The sequence below is a fragment of the Monodelphis domestica genome, chromosome 2 (genome assembly GCF_027887165.1).
Source record: "Monodelphis domestica isolate mMonDom1 chromosome 2, mMonDom1.pri, whole genome shotgun sequence".
NCBI lineage: Eukaryota > Metazoa > Chordata > Mammalia > Didelphimorphia > Didelphidae > Monodelphis > Monodelphis domestica.
The window spans coordinates 209321200-209337981 of NC_077228.1; the positions used below are offsets into that span (position 1 = coordinate 209321200).

Sequence of the window (16782 nt, forward strand, 5' to 3'; positions counted from 1 at the left end):
AACATTTGAGTGGACTGGAAAGAAAAACAAAGTGCTGATAGTATAACTTCAGATAAGGGGAAAAGTAAAAATCCTGCATGACCCAGAATCAGCCCCCAAGGCAAGGAGATCTGCATAAACCAAAGGGAGAGAGTGCCTAATATTCTTGCCCCAAACAAGGGCACAAACTGTAATACAAGCTGGGCTTCTGGTTAGTGAAATCCAATGAGAAGAATCTTTTGACCTTTAGTTTTCAGAATATTTTCTCTTATACATTCCCCAGAATACTGCAGCCACTTATGGAGGGTCTCCTTCTTTGAGACATTACAAGAACACTTAAATTTGCCTTGATTTTTCTATCATAAATATTGAGAAGACATCTGGGGAGACAGAGTTTGTGGAAAGCACTATTTAAGGTGACCTGGCCATGACTGTTTCCTGCAACTTAAAGATCTTTTAAATAATTCCTGTTTTATTCAAATTACAGTTTATGATTTTGTCAAATCAGCAGTAACCCTGAGAAGATATAAAGAATCCTTTGGTTATAATTTTTACTAGAAATGGGTTAAATATACATTGATATTTTACTGTCTGCAGCAATATTTTTTAATAAGAATGGGCGTAGGTGTGGGTGTGTGTATAGCAGCTGAGTATTAGCAAAATGGGACTAATGTGAGGCTCAGATGGTTTTGTATTGGAATGATCTTACAACTAAGTATTTTCAGAAACTCATGGGACATTCTCACTCTTGGCCATTGACAGCAGTGGTATATAACTGTGGTAATGAAATGGATGGAAATTCCCAACATTGCCCTGATGGGAGCTCCCTGATTCCACCTCTTCCATTCATTCTTCTATCTCTGCCCCCTCCATTCCCTTCAGTGTTACTGTGGACATGTGAATTACTTAGGTTCTATAGCTACTGGCTCTCTCCTTCCCCCATGGGCACATCATCTCAGACACCCCTCCCTGTCATTTCCCTGGGCCTGCAGAGCAAGCAGAAGGAGGAGCTAGAGAGTGGAGAAGTTGCCAAGACAGCCACTGGCTGTCATCCTATTTCCGCCTACACTTCTCCTTTACTTCTAGCACACCCTTTTTTGCACAAAGAATGAACACACATGCACATTTTATGGGAAATGATGTTATATCTAGTTCATTCTTTAATGTATGGCTATAATATTTTCAGAAGCTAAAGAAGCCAGAACTGTATCTCTATTCCCTACCCCCAACACATACATACATCATTAATAGTTCCATTGTATTCTGAAGCTTGACTTGACATTTACTAACAGCTGCCAGTGCCCTCTGTAGGAGAATAAAGGAGGTGGATTAGGGATGCAGCTGCTGTGGGAACAGCCCCTACTCTCTCCCACTCTGTCACCTCAGCAGTTTGGTATGCCATTCCCCACTCCCCAGCCCTTCCCACCTGCTAACTTCCCACTGTATCTTCTGTGTCCTCATTGTTCTCTTCCAACCTAATTGGACATAAGCTCCCCAGGCAGACAGGAAGCATTCTCTAAGAAGTAAGAGCAAGAAGAGTTAAAAGTTCCACAGTGTACACTTATGAGGGCAGCTAAGTGGCATAGTAGGTAGAATGTTGGACCTGGAGCCAGGAACACTTGTCTTTCTGTGTTCACATTTGGCATCAGACACTTACCAGCTGTGATCATAAGCACTTTACCCTGTTTGCCTCAGTTTCCTCATCTGTAAAATAAGCTGGAAAAGGAAATGGCAAATCATTCCAGTATCTTTGCTAAGAAAACCTCAAATGGGGTCATAAAAGAGTCAGACACAACTGTAAAACAAAAGACAACAACATATACTTTTTAGGAGACTTCAGGGTAGAAAGGAGAAGACAGTAGAGCAGTGGCTGCCAATCACTAACCTTACCTTTTTCACTTTATAGAATGGCATCCACCATTTGTCACCAATAAAAATAACTCACGTGTGGCACTATCCATATAATCATCTTGAGAGAAGTAGTGGAATTATAATTATACCCATTTTGCAAATTGGACATCTAAGGTTGTGATATGCCCAAAGTCACACATCTGGGCAAGCATCAGAGTCAGGAGACAAACATTCCTTCTACCAAATCAGATGGATTCCCAAAGTCCTGGCATTTTCTCCTCTATTTTCCAGTCCCAAAAATTGCTGCCTGGGACCTCAGCCACTTACACACCTAGTAATAGCAACTGAATGAAAGTTTGTTGAATTAAATTGAATCTCAAGAGGGAGGGAGAAGATTAAGCAAACATGAAGTAGGTAGCCCCATACCCATGCTCTACCTTCATTTCCATAGTGCTGGCAGTCAAATGATAGTTATATGTATGTTGAAATCCATTTTAAGGTGTTATATATATTTATGTACAGTGGGATGCAAATCACTTGATGGAATAAAATTAAATTTATTGAATTGTCTAATAAAACTTTTAAAACTTCATGTAATATGTCGTCCTTTTGCTGTAGTTGGTTGTTTGACACAATTTGATATTGAGTCCACAATTTTTGAGACTTAAATTATTTTTAATTGTTTAAATTCTTGATTAAATCACACTATAATTATATTGGATAGTAAGTGTTGACAAATAGTCCTTTTTTCCCCCAAGTCTACACTTCATTGCAGTCCATATATTTTAATGTGGCTTAAACCCAGTAAATTCTCCTAGATACATTTCTTACCCTATTATTATATGTGGTATGACACAAGATGATATTGAAATATTTCTTTTCCATTAGAGAATCTGTAATTCCAAAATAATTTTCTTTATCAGTTTTATCAGTATATTTGTTAAAATTCATCATTCCCTCAATTGACTGTGAAACTTGTAGGCAGACTATAAAGATGATTTTAGGGTTGTGACCTAAAATCTAGATTTAATTGGTTGCCAAATAAAATACCCAAGTCAGTCTGGAAATTTATAGAAATTTAATTAACACAGAGGGAAGGAATTTAAAGAAAAGGAGGGAAGGGGATATAGGATTTCTCCCATGTGGCCTGTGCCAGGGGGAATTTAAAATCTCTGCCTCTAGGTCTCTGAAGATTAGAGGCTTCTAAGAGGATAAAGTTGGAAAGTAAAGGAGGAAACTCAGCCAAAACTCACCACCAAACCGGACAATAGCTTTGTAGCCATGCTAAGATGCCAGAAGGCCAGCTTGCTGCTTTCAGCTAACTCTCCACCACCAATCAGGGAAAGCGAGTGTTTTGAGAGATGAAAAATCCCAAATATATAGACCTTTCACCCTTGTGTCTCCTCCTCTAAATTTTCACATCTACCAATCACATCAAAGATTTTCTCCAGGACTGCCCATACTTTTTAGTTCTCATCTTCTTTGATTATATCTTTTGAGTTACTTTAACACTTCTTTGTTAAGTTCACCTTTTGTTAGTTACTTAACCTTTTTGTGGCTATCAAGACCAGTTTGCTCAAACAGCTGCCAGACTTGCCTGTGGGCATCAGTGAGAGGCTCATGAAGATCTGTTTGCCTCTCGGCAAAGACCGGTATGCCACAATCATCAGCGCATATGCCCCTACACTGACCAGCACAGAGGAGACCATCAAGCAGTTCTACTCTGACCTGAGTGCCATCCTGCACTCAGTGCCCACAAATGACAAGCTGGTACTACTGGGAGACTTCAACGCCCGTGTGGGCCAGGACCATGAAAGATGGAAAGGAGTGCTTGGCAAACACGGCGTGGGCAAAATGAACAACAGCCTACTGCTACTCAGCAAATGCTCAGAGTTCGAACTCACCATCACGAACACTGTGTTCAGAATGGCAAACAAATATAAAACAACATGGATGCACCCACGATCGAAACAGTGGCATCTCATTGACTACATCATTGTAAGCCGGCGAGACCTCCAGGATGTACAGATCACCAGAGCCACGAGAGGAGCTGAATGCTGGACAGACCACCAGTCGGTTAGAGCGACTCTTCAAATGCACATTGCGCCTCGCCATCCAAAATGCACTCAGACAGTTTGCACATTTTACAACATGAGTCATCTTAGAGATCCATCTTATTTGCAAACATTCCAATCCTGCCTGGACGACAAGCTGTCTGCCAAGGGACCACTCACTGGAAGCTCAACCGAGAAATGGAACTAGTTCAGAGACACACTGAAGGAAACATCAAAGGCAGTCCTAGGCCCCAAACAACGCAACCACCAGGACTGGTTCAACGAGAACAACACTGCTATTGAAGACCTATTGAGCAAAAAAGAACAAAGCCTTTATGGAGTGGCAAAATAACCCAAACTCTGCTCCTAAAAAGGACAGATTCAAGTCTCTCCAAGCCACAGCACAGTGTGAGATCAGGAAGATGCAAGACCAATGGTGGGAAAAAAAGGCAGAAGAAATCCAGCGCTTTGCTGATACAAAAACCTACAAACAATTTTTCAGTGCCCTCAGGACTGTCTATGGGCCATTAAAACCCACCACCACTCCCTTGCTATCCTCAGATGGTAACACTCTCATAAAAGATAAAAAAGGCATCAGCAACAGGTAGAAAGAACACTTCAGTCAGCTTCTCAACCGACCCTCTTCAGTCGACCAAAGCTCCCTTGACCAGATCCCCCAAAACCGCACCATTGAACAACTTGATGTCCCTCTTTCAATAGAGGAAGTCCAAAAAGCCATTAAACAAATGAGTGCAGGCAAGGTACCCGGCAAAGATGGGATCCCAAACGAGGTGTACAAGGCCTTAAATGGAAAGGTGCTCCAGCCATTCCACATAGTGCTGACCAGCATATGGGAAGAGGAAGACATGCCTCCAGAACTCAGAGATGCCTCCATCGTAGCCCTATACAAGAACAAAGGCGCACGAGCAGCCTGTGACAACTACAGAGGCATCTCACTACTCTCCACTACTAGAAAGACTCCTGTCATCTGTTTCAGAGCAGGACCTGCCTGAATCACAATGTGGCTTCCGACCAGATCGTAGCACCATCAACATGGTCTTCACGGTGAGGCAAATGCAGGAAAAATGCCTTGAGCAGAACCTGAGTCTCTACATTGTCTTCATAGACCTGACAAAGGCATTCGACACAGTGAGCAGGGACGCATTGTGGGTCATCCTTAGCAAGCTCATTTGCCTGGCAAAATTCGTCAAACTGATCCGGCTCTTTCATGTCGACATGACAGGGGAAGTCCTATCTGGTGGAGAGACTTCCGATTGCTTCAACATCTCCAATGGCGTGAAACAAGGCTGTGTCCTCGCTCCAGTGCTATTCAACCTATACTTCACCCAAGTATTATGACATGCTGTGATGCATCTAGACCTTGGCGTCTACATCAAATACTGACTGGATGGCTCACTATTCAACCTTCACCACCTGACTGCAAAAACAAAGACAACAGAGAGATTCATCCTGGAAGCTCTCTTCGCAGATGACTGTGCTCTCATGGCCCACCAAGAAAATCATCTCCAAACCATTGTGGACAGGTTCTCTACAGCAACAAAACTGTTTGGCCTGACTATCAGCCTCAGCAAAACAGAGGTGCTGTTCCAACCTGCACCAGGGAGGCCAACTAACCAGCCTTGCATTACAATCGACAGCACGCAGCTTTCTAATGTCAACACTTTCAAGTACCTGGGCAGCACCATCACCAACAACGGGTCCCTAGACCACGAGATTAATGCCAGGATCCAAACGGCTGTGCTCCAAAGTCCTCCAACACAGAGGACTCCAACACAGCACTGCAATGAAGCTCAAAGTGTATAACACAGTGGTCCTCAGCTTGCTCCTGTACGGTTGTGAGACATGGACACTATACCTGAAGCACATGAAACAGCTGAAGCAATTCTACCAACGCTCTCTCCGGTCAGTCATGAGGATCCGATGGCAGGACCGTATCACCAACCAGGAAGTCCTCGACAGAGCCAACTCCACCAGCATCGAAGTGATGGTCCTCAAAACCCAGCTACGATGGTCTGGACACGTCATCCGCATGGACCCACAGCGAATACCAAGACAGGTATTCTATGGTGAACTGTCAGCTGGACTCAGGAAACAAGGTCGACCAAAGAAAAGATTTAAGGATCAGCTAAAGTCCAACATGAAGTGGGCTGGCATTACACCAAAGTAACTAGAACTTGCTGCCTCTGTCAGAAGCAGCTGGCAAACCCACATTAACCTTGCCTCTGCCACCTTTGAAGATGAGCGACATCGACGTCTTGTCGCTGCGCGTGAACGTCGACACCAGGCCACAACCGCACCTCCCGTAACAACTGGTGTCCCATTCCCCATGTGTCACAAACTTTGCGCCTCAGTCTTTGGACTTCAAAGCCACATGAGGGTACATCAATAGATGATAATGCACAAAGACAATTGTCATTCTCGGTCACCAAGAGACTACCACTAGACTAACCTTTTTGTGATTAATTTAACCTCTATAGTTACTTAACATCTTTTTGTATTAAGATACTTGACCTTTTTGTGATTAATTTAACCTTTATAATTACTTTTTGCATTAACACCTTTTTGTATTAAGACCTAAAAATAGACTTAGCTTAAAGTTCTAGCTTCACTATAAGGTAAGAACTAAGTACCTTCATTGTTCAATCAGGAGATTACAACTTTATCTTCCCCTAAAGTATGTCTAAGTAGGGTGGAGTAATTTAGAGTTCCCAAGACATTCCTGATTTTGTTAAACTAAATATCTTCATTGTTACAAAAAGGAAATAGCTAAATCCAATCTTCACAATCCTGAAAGAAAAACATCCCTTAATAATTTTGAGTGAATGTTTTCCTGTCTGATGAAGATGCCCAGATATTATATACTCACTTAGACTTCTTCTGAAAATGGTTTTGGTATTTCTATTGATTGAAAATTAGAACTCAAAAGTCAATGTATTGCCTTTCTGTGACAACTATTTTTTCTTCATAGCAATGATTAGCAGTTATTTTTCTTTACTGGTCATCTTACTCTTCTTCCAATTTCTCAAGAAGACTATTCCTCACTGTAAAGGAATCAGTATAATTCCTTCCTATGTCATTTAACTCTGAAGATCTCAGCTTGTTTTCTGAGGATTTGTTGCACTGTTTTATAACAATTATTGGTCAGTTCTTTTAAGTTTTAATTTTCTATTACTCTTTCCTTTGTGCTTGGGTAAAACTGATCCTGTCCTATTTTGGCATAAAACAATCCTTGAAAGATCTGACTTCCTCATTCATTTAATATTTAATATTTAATAATTTAATATCTCTAGCAGTTATTGAAGTATGCTTTTTGAGAGCTGCAACTTTTGCACAAATTTTTCTGGGGAGTAGTATGCATTCTTTAAAGCCACAGAATTAAAAACCCAACAAAAGAGAGTAATGAAACATACCTGTATGGTATGAAATCCAACCCTCAACTGACAGAAAGGTGGAAAAATCAATCTAGTCTGGCTTCACCTGAACATGATCAGATGTTCTTAGTGTCAGCCATTCTTCAGTCATTATAATCACGTTCACATTACCATTGCTGTCACAAAATGACACATCAGAACTATTACTTATTCCAGGTAATACACCCTACACTCACTAGAGAGCAGCATAGCTCAGGGGAAATTGTGCTACCTCTGGAGGTAGAGAACATAAGTTCAAATCCTACATCTACCTCTTACTGCTTATGTGACCTTGGACAAGTTATTTCATTATTTCTGGGCAGGTTCTTCCTCATCTGTAAACTATAGTCCTTAGGTGAGCATCATAGATGAGCCCCAAGGTTCCTTCAAATTCCTAATCCTCAGTGCTTTGAACCACAATAGCAAGTTCCTAAACCCATTTCAAAAAATCCCTAACTAAATTTAATAACACTTCATTCAGACCCTAGTTCTTTCTGACATTAACTTCTCATTGATTTAATCCAGATGTGGATGCCAACCGAGAGCTGCCACTTACTCAGCCACCTTCTGCCCATTCTTCTATCACCAGTGGAAGCTGTCCAGGAACTCCAGAAATGCGCAGACGACAAGAGGAAGCTATGAGGAGACTTGCCTCACAGGTATAGTAAGGTTCCCCTGGCATCATGCTTCTTGTAATATTAGTAGAAGAAAATAGCTAGTCCCTTGGGAATGAGTAGCATCTTGTAGAACTCTACCAAGATGATGTGGAAAAAGGTTTCTCTAAGACTTATCATCTTTACTTTTCCTAGAAAATTATTTCTAATTCTTAAAATATTTTCTGGATGTCCTGAAGCAATAGAATGACAACAATAATATCTTTTATGTTTTTAAGTTCTATTTATAATAAGGGATAGATGAGAAAAGTTAAATACAAAATTAATCCTGAGTCACATGGTTAGCATTGTTCTAAATCAAAGAGTAGGAGAACTGGAAGGGACCTTTAGTGATCATCTTACCCAGTTAGGCGAAATGAATTGCCCAAAGGTCACTCAGATAATTAGCAATGAAACCAGGACTAAAAATCAAATTGCTGAATCCCAATTCAGTATTCTTTCTTCTATACCATTTTAAAGATCTTATATATAGCCAACAAGAATTATTCTTATTAATCTATGAGTCTATACACTGGAGGTAGGAAGATGAACTTGGCCATGCCTTGAATGTGGTTGATCTTTGAGTTGCTCTTCATGAAGCACCAGACACTAAATAACACTATACAAGCTATATTAAAAAGAATAAATGTTTGTATTCTAGAGTCAGGCTAACAAATAGAAAAACCTTAATATTTAAGGATATACAGCACTTATGTTGAAGAATAAGGAAGTATGCAAGCTAATACCACAGAAGGAGTGAAGGAAGTGAAAGAAAAGAGAGAAACTCTCCAGATCACTTATCTTTCCCAGAGAAGCATTTGTATTTATTTTGTCTTCTCAGAAAGGTACTCAGAATTTCAGTAAATGTTATCCCCTTATTATGATCATCCATTAAGCTCTGCAAAGCAATGTAGAAGCTGCAAACAAACTAAATTATTATTCACTCCAAAAATCAAATTCAGTTGTTTGGCAAAATCACTTAGATTCATAATCTGGCAATAATAATAGAACAGGAGATTAGCTTCCCTCATTGATAAGCTTCAGGGATATCCTTGAATAAACTGGGATTTCTAACAACCACATAATCTTAGATCTTTCTAAGGGTAGGTAGTCTCAGATTTCAGTTACTATATGTAAGAGGTTGACTGACATCTATACTCCCCAGTCTTGTCACATTAAAAAGCATCTTATTTATTTATAAACCTATCATTCCTACTGGGAAAAGACCATTCATAAATGGGATTTTGAAATTTTTGAAATTTCCCACACAGCAACTATAATTTCCCGAAATTTCTGAAATTTCCCACACAGTTACTATAATACAATCTTGTTTATCCAGCTTCTTCCTATAAGAATCTTTATTTCATCTAGATGTTTAGCTGTGCAAATTGGCTTTTAAAAAGTAATCTGTTGAGCGCAAAAGAATAAAAGAATTCTATGCCGGATCCAAGTGTGATGGATTATATGGTGTGGTATCTACACTACTCTATATCACATATCTCCAGTCCTTTACCTAGGTAGAAGGGACCCATATGTCTCCCAGGATCATCTGAAATCTTCTTATCCCATTATATGTATAACAGATTTTCTAAAATAGGCTAATGCTTGACATTAGTTAGTGAACTGCACATTAGTGTCAATACCTATTTAAAAAATAATCACTTTTCATTGGAGTGTTTCTCACAACCTAGTAAATTAAACTATCTGATGAATTATAAGGAACAATGTCCTAAAGAAATGACATTTATAATTTATTAAAATAAAACCTTTCTCTTCAGTAAAGAGGTGGAAGAAGGGGAAATATACTTTCAAGCACAATACTATATTGTTTGGTTTTGCTCATATATTTTTCTATTTTTTTTAACATTATTTTATTTGGTCATTTCCAAACATTATTCATTGGAAACAAAGATCACTTTCTTTTCCTCTCTCCCCCACCACTCCCATAGCCGACGCACGATTCCACTGGGTATCACATGTGTTCTTGATTCAAACCCATTTCCATGTTGTTGGTATTTGCACTAGAGTGTTCAATTAGAGTCTCTCTTCAGTCATATCCCCTCAACCCCTGTAGTCAAGCAGTTGGTTTTCATCTGTGTTTTTACTCCCACAGTTTATCCTCTGCTTGTGGATAGTGTTTTTTAGATCCCTGCAGATTGTTCAGGGACATTGCATTGACACTAATGGAGAAGTCCATTACCTTTGATTATACCACAATGTATCAGTCTCTGTGTACAATGTTTTCCTGGTTCTGCTCCTTTCGCTCTGCATCACTTCCTGGAGGTTGTTACAGTCTCCATGGAATTCCTCCACTTTATTATTCCTTTTAACACAATAGTATTCCATCACCAACATATACCACAATTTGTTCAGCCATTCCCCAATTGAAGGGCATCCCCTCGTTTTCCAGTTTTTGGCCACCACAAAGAGTGCAGCTATGAATATTCTTGTACAAGTCTTCCTTATTGTCTCTTTGGGGTACAAACCCAGCAGTGCTATGGCTGGATCAAAGGGCAGACAGTCTTTTTCTCGCCCTTTGGGCATAGTTCCAAATTTCCCTCCAGAATGGTTGGATCAATTCACAACTCCAACAGCAATGAATTAATGTCCCAACTTTGCCACATCCCCTCCAGCATTCATTACTTTCCATAGCTGTCATGTTAGCCAATTGGCTAGGTGTGAGGTGATAACCTCAGAGTTGTTTTGATTTGCATCTCTCTGATTATAAGAGATTGAGAACACTTTCTCATGTGCCTATTAATAGTTTTGATTTCTTTATCTGAAAACTGCCTATTCATGTCATTTGCCCATTTATCAATTGGAGAATGGCTTGATTTTTTGTACAATTGATTTAGCTCTTTGTAAGTTTGAGTAATTAAACCTTTGTCAGAGGTTTTTATGAAGATTGTTTCCCAATTTGTTGCTTCCCTTCTGATTTTGGTTACATTGGTTTTGTTTGTACAAGAACTTTTTAATCTGATGTATTCCAAATTCTTTCTTTTGCATTTTGTGATTCTTTCAAAGTCTTGCTTGGTTTTAAAATCTTTCCCTTCCCAAAGGTCTGACATGTATACTATTCTGTGTTCGCCTAATTTTCTTATAGTTTCCTTCTTTATGTTCAAGTCATTCACCCATTTTGAATTTATCTTGGTGTAGAGTGTGAGGTGTTAATCTAAACCTAATCTTTCCCACACTGTCCTCCAATTTTTCCAGCAGTTTTTATGAAATAGTGGATTTTTGTCCCAAAAGCTGGGATCTTTGGGTTTGTCATATATTGTCTTGCTGAGGTCACTTACCCCGAGTCTATTCCACTGATCCTCCTTTCTGTCTCTTAGCCAGTACCAAATTGTTTTGATGACCACTGCTTTATAATATAGTCTGAGATCTGGGACTGCAAGGCCCCCTTCCTTTGTATTTTTTTTTCATTATTTCCCTGGATATCCTTGATCCTTTGTTCTTCCAAATGAACTTTGTTATGTTTTTTTCTAAATCAGTAAAAAAATATTTGGAAGTTCAATGGGTATAGCACTAAATAGATAAATGAGTTTGGGTAGGATGGTCATTTTTATTATATTGGCTCGTCCTACCCATGAACAGTTAATGTCTTTCCAATTGTTCAAGTCTAGTTTTAGTTGTGTGGAGAGTGTTTTGTAGTTGTGTTCATATAGTTCCTGTGATTGTCTCGGGAGATAGATTCCTAAGTATTTTATTTTGTCTAAGGTGATTTTGAATGGAATTTCTCTTTCTAGTTCTTGCTGCTGAGCTGTGTTAGAAATATATAGAAATGCTGATGACTTATGTGGGTTTATTTTGTATCCTGCAACTTTGCTAAAGTTGTTGATTATTTCAATTAGCTTTTTGGTTGAATCTCTAGGATTCTTTAAGTAGACCATCATGTCATCCGCAAAGAGTGATAACTTGGTCTCCTCCTTGCCCATTTTAATACCTTCAATTTTTTTCTTTTCTAATTGCTACTGGTAGTGTTTCTAGTACAATGTCAGATAATAGAGGTGATTGTGACAAGGAAATCACTTTTAAAAGACTGATATATATTAATTTAAGGTCGCCAAGGAATTCAGCTATGTAATTCCTTAATGAAAACTCAAGTCAGCCGTCAACCTTTTATGGAGTTTTAATTACAAACAGGAGGAAGAAAAGGATTAGAGATAGAGAGATAGAGGGAGAGAGAAAGGGAAGAGAAGGGAATAGGGCTTAAATACCCCTTCTGTTTAGGCTGGGCCAAAAGGCCCAAGCCCTTAGATAGCTGGGGCAAATGAAAGGAGATCAGTCCCTATTACTCACGTGACCAAAAATGGAGAAACAGTCTCCGGGGGCCCCCACCTTCAGCTTCCTTCAGCGCAAGCTTCTCAGAGCACACCGCAACCCCTCCGACCAACTCCTCCACCCCCCTCGAGTCTTCAGACCCCCCTATCCTTAAGGAAAACCATCCAAGTTCCCTCCCCTCAGTCCTCACATCTACCAATCACCTGTCCATCAATTTCCCTGTGCCAATGGAGGCTCTAGATTAACCCAGGACCACCCAGAGGTCTCTGGCTTTGCACATGTCTGTTGAAGGTCATATTTTCAAATAATTAAATCTTTGATCCTTTGCTACAGCCCTTTCTAAATCCTGTTAACCTGAGTAGGGTAGAGATTGAAATAATTAAATTTTGATCTAGGCTGCAGCCCTTACTCAATCCTGTTAGGACTGAATAGGGTGGAGATTGATTCCAAGTATCTCCATTGTATCAATTCTAAAATCAATCATGACTCAAAGAAATTCCTGTTCTATGCTTAAGCATAGGTCAAAGTCCTTTCCATTGTTCAGCAAAAGGTTTCTGTCCTAAAGTAATCTTAAGAAGGGAGGATAAGGAACCTCCCATGCCAATGGGGTTCACATTCCAATAGTCAAGACCCACTATCAATAGGAAATTTTTCAAGCATGAAATTTCCCAATGGTGAAATTTCCAACATTTATAAGTCTAAGAAATTTTGAGGTTTACATGATAATGGGCATCCTTGTTTCACTCCTGATCTTATTGGGAATGCATCTAGTTTATCCCCATTGCAGATGATATTAGTTGATGGTTTTAAATATATACTGTTTATTATTTTTAGGAATGACCCTTCTATTCCTATGCTTTCTAGTGTTTTTAATAGGAATGGGTGTTGTATTTTAGCAAAGGCTTTTTCTGCTTCTATTGAAATAATCATGTGATTTTTGTTGGTTTGCTTGTTGATGTGGTCAATTATGTGGATGGTTTTCCTAATATTGAACCAGTCCTGCATCCCTGGTATAAATTCTACTTGATAATGGTGAATGACTCCTTTGATCACTTGCTGGAGTCTTTTTGCTAATATCCTATTTAAGATTTTTGCATCTGTGTTCATTAGGGAGATTGGTCTATAATTTTCTTTCTCTGTTTTTGGCCTGCCTGGCTTTGGAATCAGTACCATGTTTGTGTCATGAAAGGAATTTGGTAGAACTCCCTCTTTGCTTATTATGTCAAATAGTTTGTATAGTATTGGGGTTAGCTGTTCTTTGAATGTTTGATAGAATTCACTGGTGAATCCATCAGGCCCTGGGGATTTTTTCTTAGGAAGTTCTTTGATGGCCTGTTGGATTTCTTTTTCTGAAATGGGATTATTTAAGAAATCTATTTCTTCTTCTGTTAGTCTAGGCAATTTATATTTTTGTAAATATTCATCCATATCACCTAGGTTGGTATATTTATTGCCATATAGTTGGGCAAAGTAGTTTTTAATGATTGCCTTAATTTCCTCTTCATTGGAGGTGAGGTCCCCCTTTTCATCCTTGATGCTGTTAATTTCTTTTCTTCTTTCCTTTTTTTAATTAAATTGACCTGTACTTTGTCTATTTTCTCTGTTTTTTCAAAGTACCAGTTTCTAGTCTTGTTTATTAGTTCAATAGTTCTATCACTTTTGATTTTATTAATTTCTCCCTTAATTTTTAGGATCTCTAGTATGGTTTTCTTCTGGGGGTTTTTAATTTGTTCATTCTCAAGTTTTTTGATTTGCATTTCCAATTCCTTGATCTCTGTCCTCCCTAATTTGTTAATATATTCACTCAGGGATATGAATTTTCCTCTAAGTACTGCCTTGGCTGCATCCCATAAGGTTTGAAAGGATGTTTAGCTGTTGTCATTTTCTTCAACGAAATTGTTAATTGTTTCTATGATTTCTTCTCTAACTATCTGATTTTGGAGTATCATGTTATTTAATTTCCAATTACTTTTTGATTTGGGTCTCCATGTACCCTTGCCGATCAATATTTTAATTGCCTTGTGATCTGAAAAGGCTGCAGTTATTATTTCTGCTTTTCTGCATTTGAATGCCATGTTTCTATGACCTAGTGTATGATCTATTTTTGTGAATGTGCCATGTGGTGCTGAAAAGAAGGTGTATTCTTTTTTGTCCCTATTTATTTTTCTCCATATGTCTATTAACTCTAATTTTTCTAAGATTTCATTCACCTCTTTTACCTCTTTCTTGTTTATTTTTTGGTTTGATTTATCTAAATTTGATAGTGGTTGGTTCAAGTCTCCCACTAATATGGTTTTACTGTCTATTTCCTCCTTCAATTCTCCTAGTTTCTCTATTAAAAATTTGGATGCTATACCATTTGGTGCATACATGTTGATTAGTGATATTTCCTCATTGTCTATACTCCCTTTTAACAGAATATATTTACCTTCCCTATCCCTTTTGATCAGGTCTATTTTTGCTTTGGCTTTGTCAGATATCATGATTGCAACTCCTGCCTTCTTTCTATCAGTTGAGGCCCAAAAGGTCTTACTCCATCCTTTAATTCTAGCCTTGTGAGTATCAACCCGCCTCATATGTGTTTCTTAAAGACAACATATGGTAGAGTTTGGGGTTCTAATCCAATCTGCTATTTGTCTACGTTTTATGGGTGAGTTCATCCCATTCATGTTCAAAGTTATGATTGTCACTTGTGGATTTCCTGGCATTTTGATATCTTCCCCTCGTTCTGACCTTTCTTATTTAGCTATAACCGTTTGAACCAGTGATTTACTTTAGGTCAGTCCCCCTAGTCCCTTCCCTTGTTATGTTTCCCTTTCTAGCCCCTCCCTTTTTGTTCTCCCTTCCCTTCCCCCCTCTCCTTCCCTCCCTTTTTATACTCCCAACCCCCCTCCTCCTCCTTAATTTTCCTTTCTTTCTTACCCTGTTGGATAAGATCAAATTCAGGATCCCCATGGATCTAGATGTTCTTCCCTCTCCGAGTTGATTTCACTGAGAGTAAGATTTAAGTAATACCACTTCACGCTCTCTTCCTCTCCTCATATGAGAGTTCTTCCCCTCCCCTTCCCATGTGTATCTTTGTATGGGAAAGATTATTCTATTTAGCTCCCCCCCCCTTATTTCTTGAAGTAAATCTTAGTATCATCGACAATTCCCACCCTCCCTTTTTCTTTCTTTTCCCCCCTTTCACCAAATCTTCTTGATGCCCCAATCTTTCCCTATGCATGATTCTTCTAACTACTCTTATGGTGCATACTATTTTTGAGAGTTAAACAATACATTTCCCCCACATATTAATATATATAATTTGATATAAATGTAGTCCTTATAGAAGAGAGTTTGACTTAAAGAAAAAGATAAGATTCATATCCTTTTCCCTTTCTTTCATATTTACCTTTTCATGCTTCTCTTGCTTTCTGTGATTGGATGTCAAATTTTCCACTAAGTTCTGGTCTTTTCTTAGCAAATGCTTGGAAATCTTCTATTTTGTTGAATGCCCATACTTTCCCCTGGAAGTATATAGTCAGTTTTGATGGGTAGTTGATTCTTGGTTGGAGATGCAGCTCTCTTGCCTTTCTAAATATCGTGTCCCATGCTTTGTGGTCTCTTAGTGTGTTAGCCGCTAAGTCCTGTGTGATCCTTATGGGAGCTCCCCTATATTTGAAACTCCTCTTCTTGGCTTCTTGTAGGATTTTCTCCTTTGCTTGGAAGCTCTTGAATTTGGCGATTACATTCCTGGGGGTTGTCTTTTGGGGATTTAGTATAGAGGGTGTTCTATGAACCCTTTCTATTTCTATTTTGCCCCCTTGCTCCAGAACATGTGGGCAATTTTCTTCTATAATCTCCTGTAGAATGGCATCGAGGTTTTTGTTTATCTCTGGTTTTTCAGGGAGACCAATAATTCTGAGGTTGTCTCTTCTTCCTCTGTTTTCCAAGTCTGTGACCTTTTCAGTGAGATATTTCATGTTTTCTTCTAATTCATTAATTTTTTCGCTTTCCTTTATTGATTCTTGCTGTTTTGTAATCTCGTCTTCCATTTGCTTAATTCTGGTCGTTAGGGACTGGTTTTGCTTTTCAGCTTTGTCTGCCCTTCTATTAGATGCTTCCAGCTCCTTCTCCAATTGTGAAGTCTTATCTATCAGACTGCTGATCTCTTTTTCCCATTTTTTTCCCAAAAGGTTTCCATCTTTTGGGTAAGTTCCAGTTTGAGATCTTCCAGAGCTTGTTGATAGTTTCCATTTTGGGAGGCATGTTCTGATTTTGTTTGGATTTCATCCTCATTCTCTTCTTTTCCTTGGGTACTCCCTCCATAAAAGTTTTCAATAGTCACTTTTTCCCCCCTTTCTTCTTGGAGGCTTGATTTTGGGACATGTGAGCCATCCCTTTGGTGGTTTTATTCCACTTTCTTTTTTGGTCTGGCGTCTGGGTGATGTGGGCGGGTTTTCTGTGAATTTAGGTTGCCTCAGACTAGTTCTTCCCAGCCTCCGAGGTTTCTTAGAGTGTGGGTCCCTGTGGTCAGCGCGGCAGCCC

At 39.0% G+C, this 16782-nt stretch overlaps 1 protein-coding gene across 14 annotated transcripts in view; it reads left to right on the forward strand.

Annotated features, from left to right (window-relative positions):
* TANC2 (tetratricopeptide repeat, ankyrin repeat and coiled-coil containing 2) overlaps nucleotides 1-16782 on the forward strand; it is a 686196-nt gene that overhangs the window by 559393 nt on the left and 110021 nt on the right. For all 14 annotated transcript variants that reach the window (XM_007482545.3, XM_007482543.3, XM_007482542.3 and 11 more), the window contains one exon: nucleotides 7841-7974. In XM_007482545.3, coding sequence (XP_007482607.1) covers nucleotides 7841-7974 — 134 coding nt within the window. The remainder of the gene's footprint in view (nucleotides 1-7840; nucleotides 7975-16782) is intronic.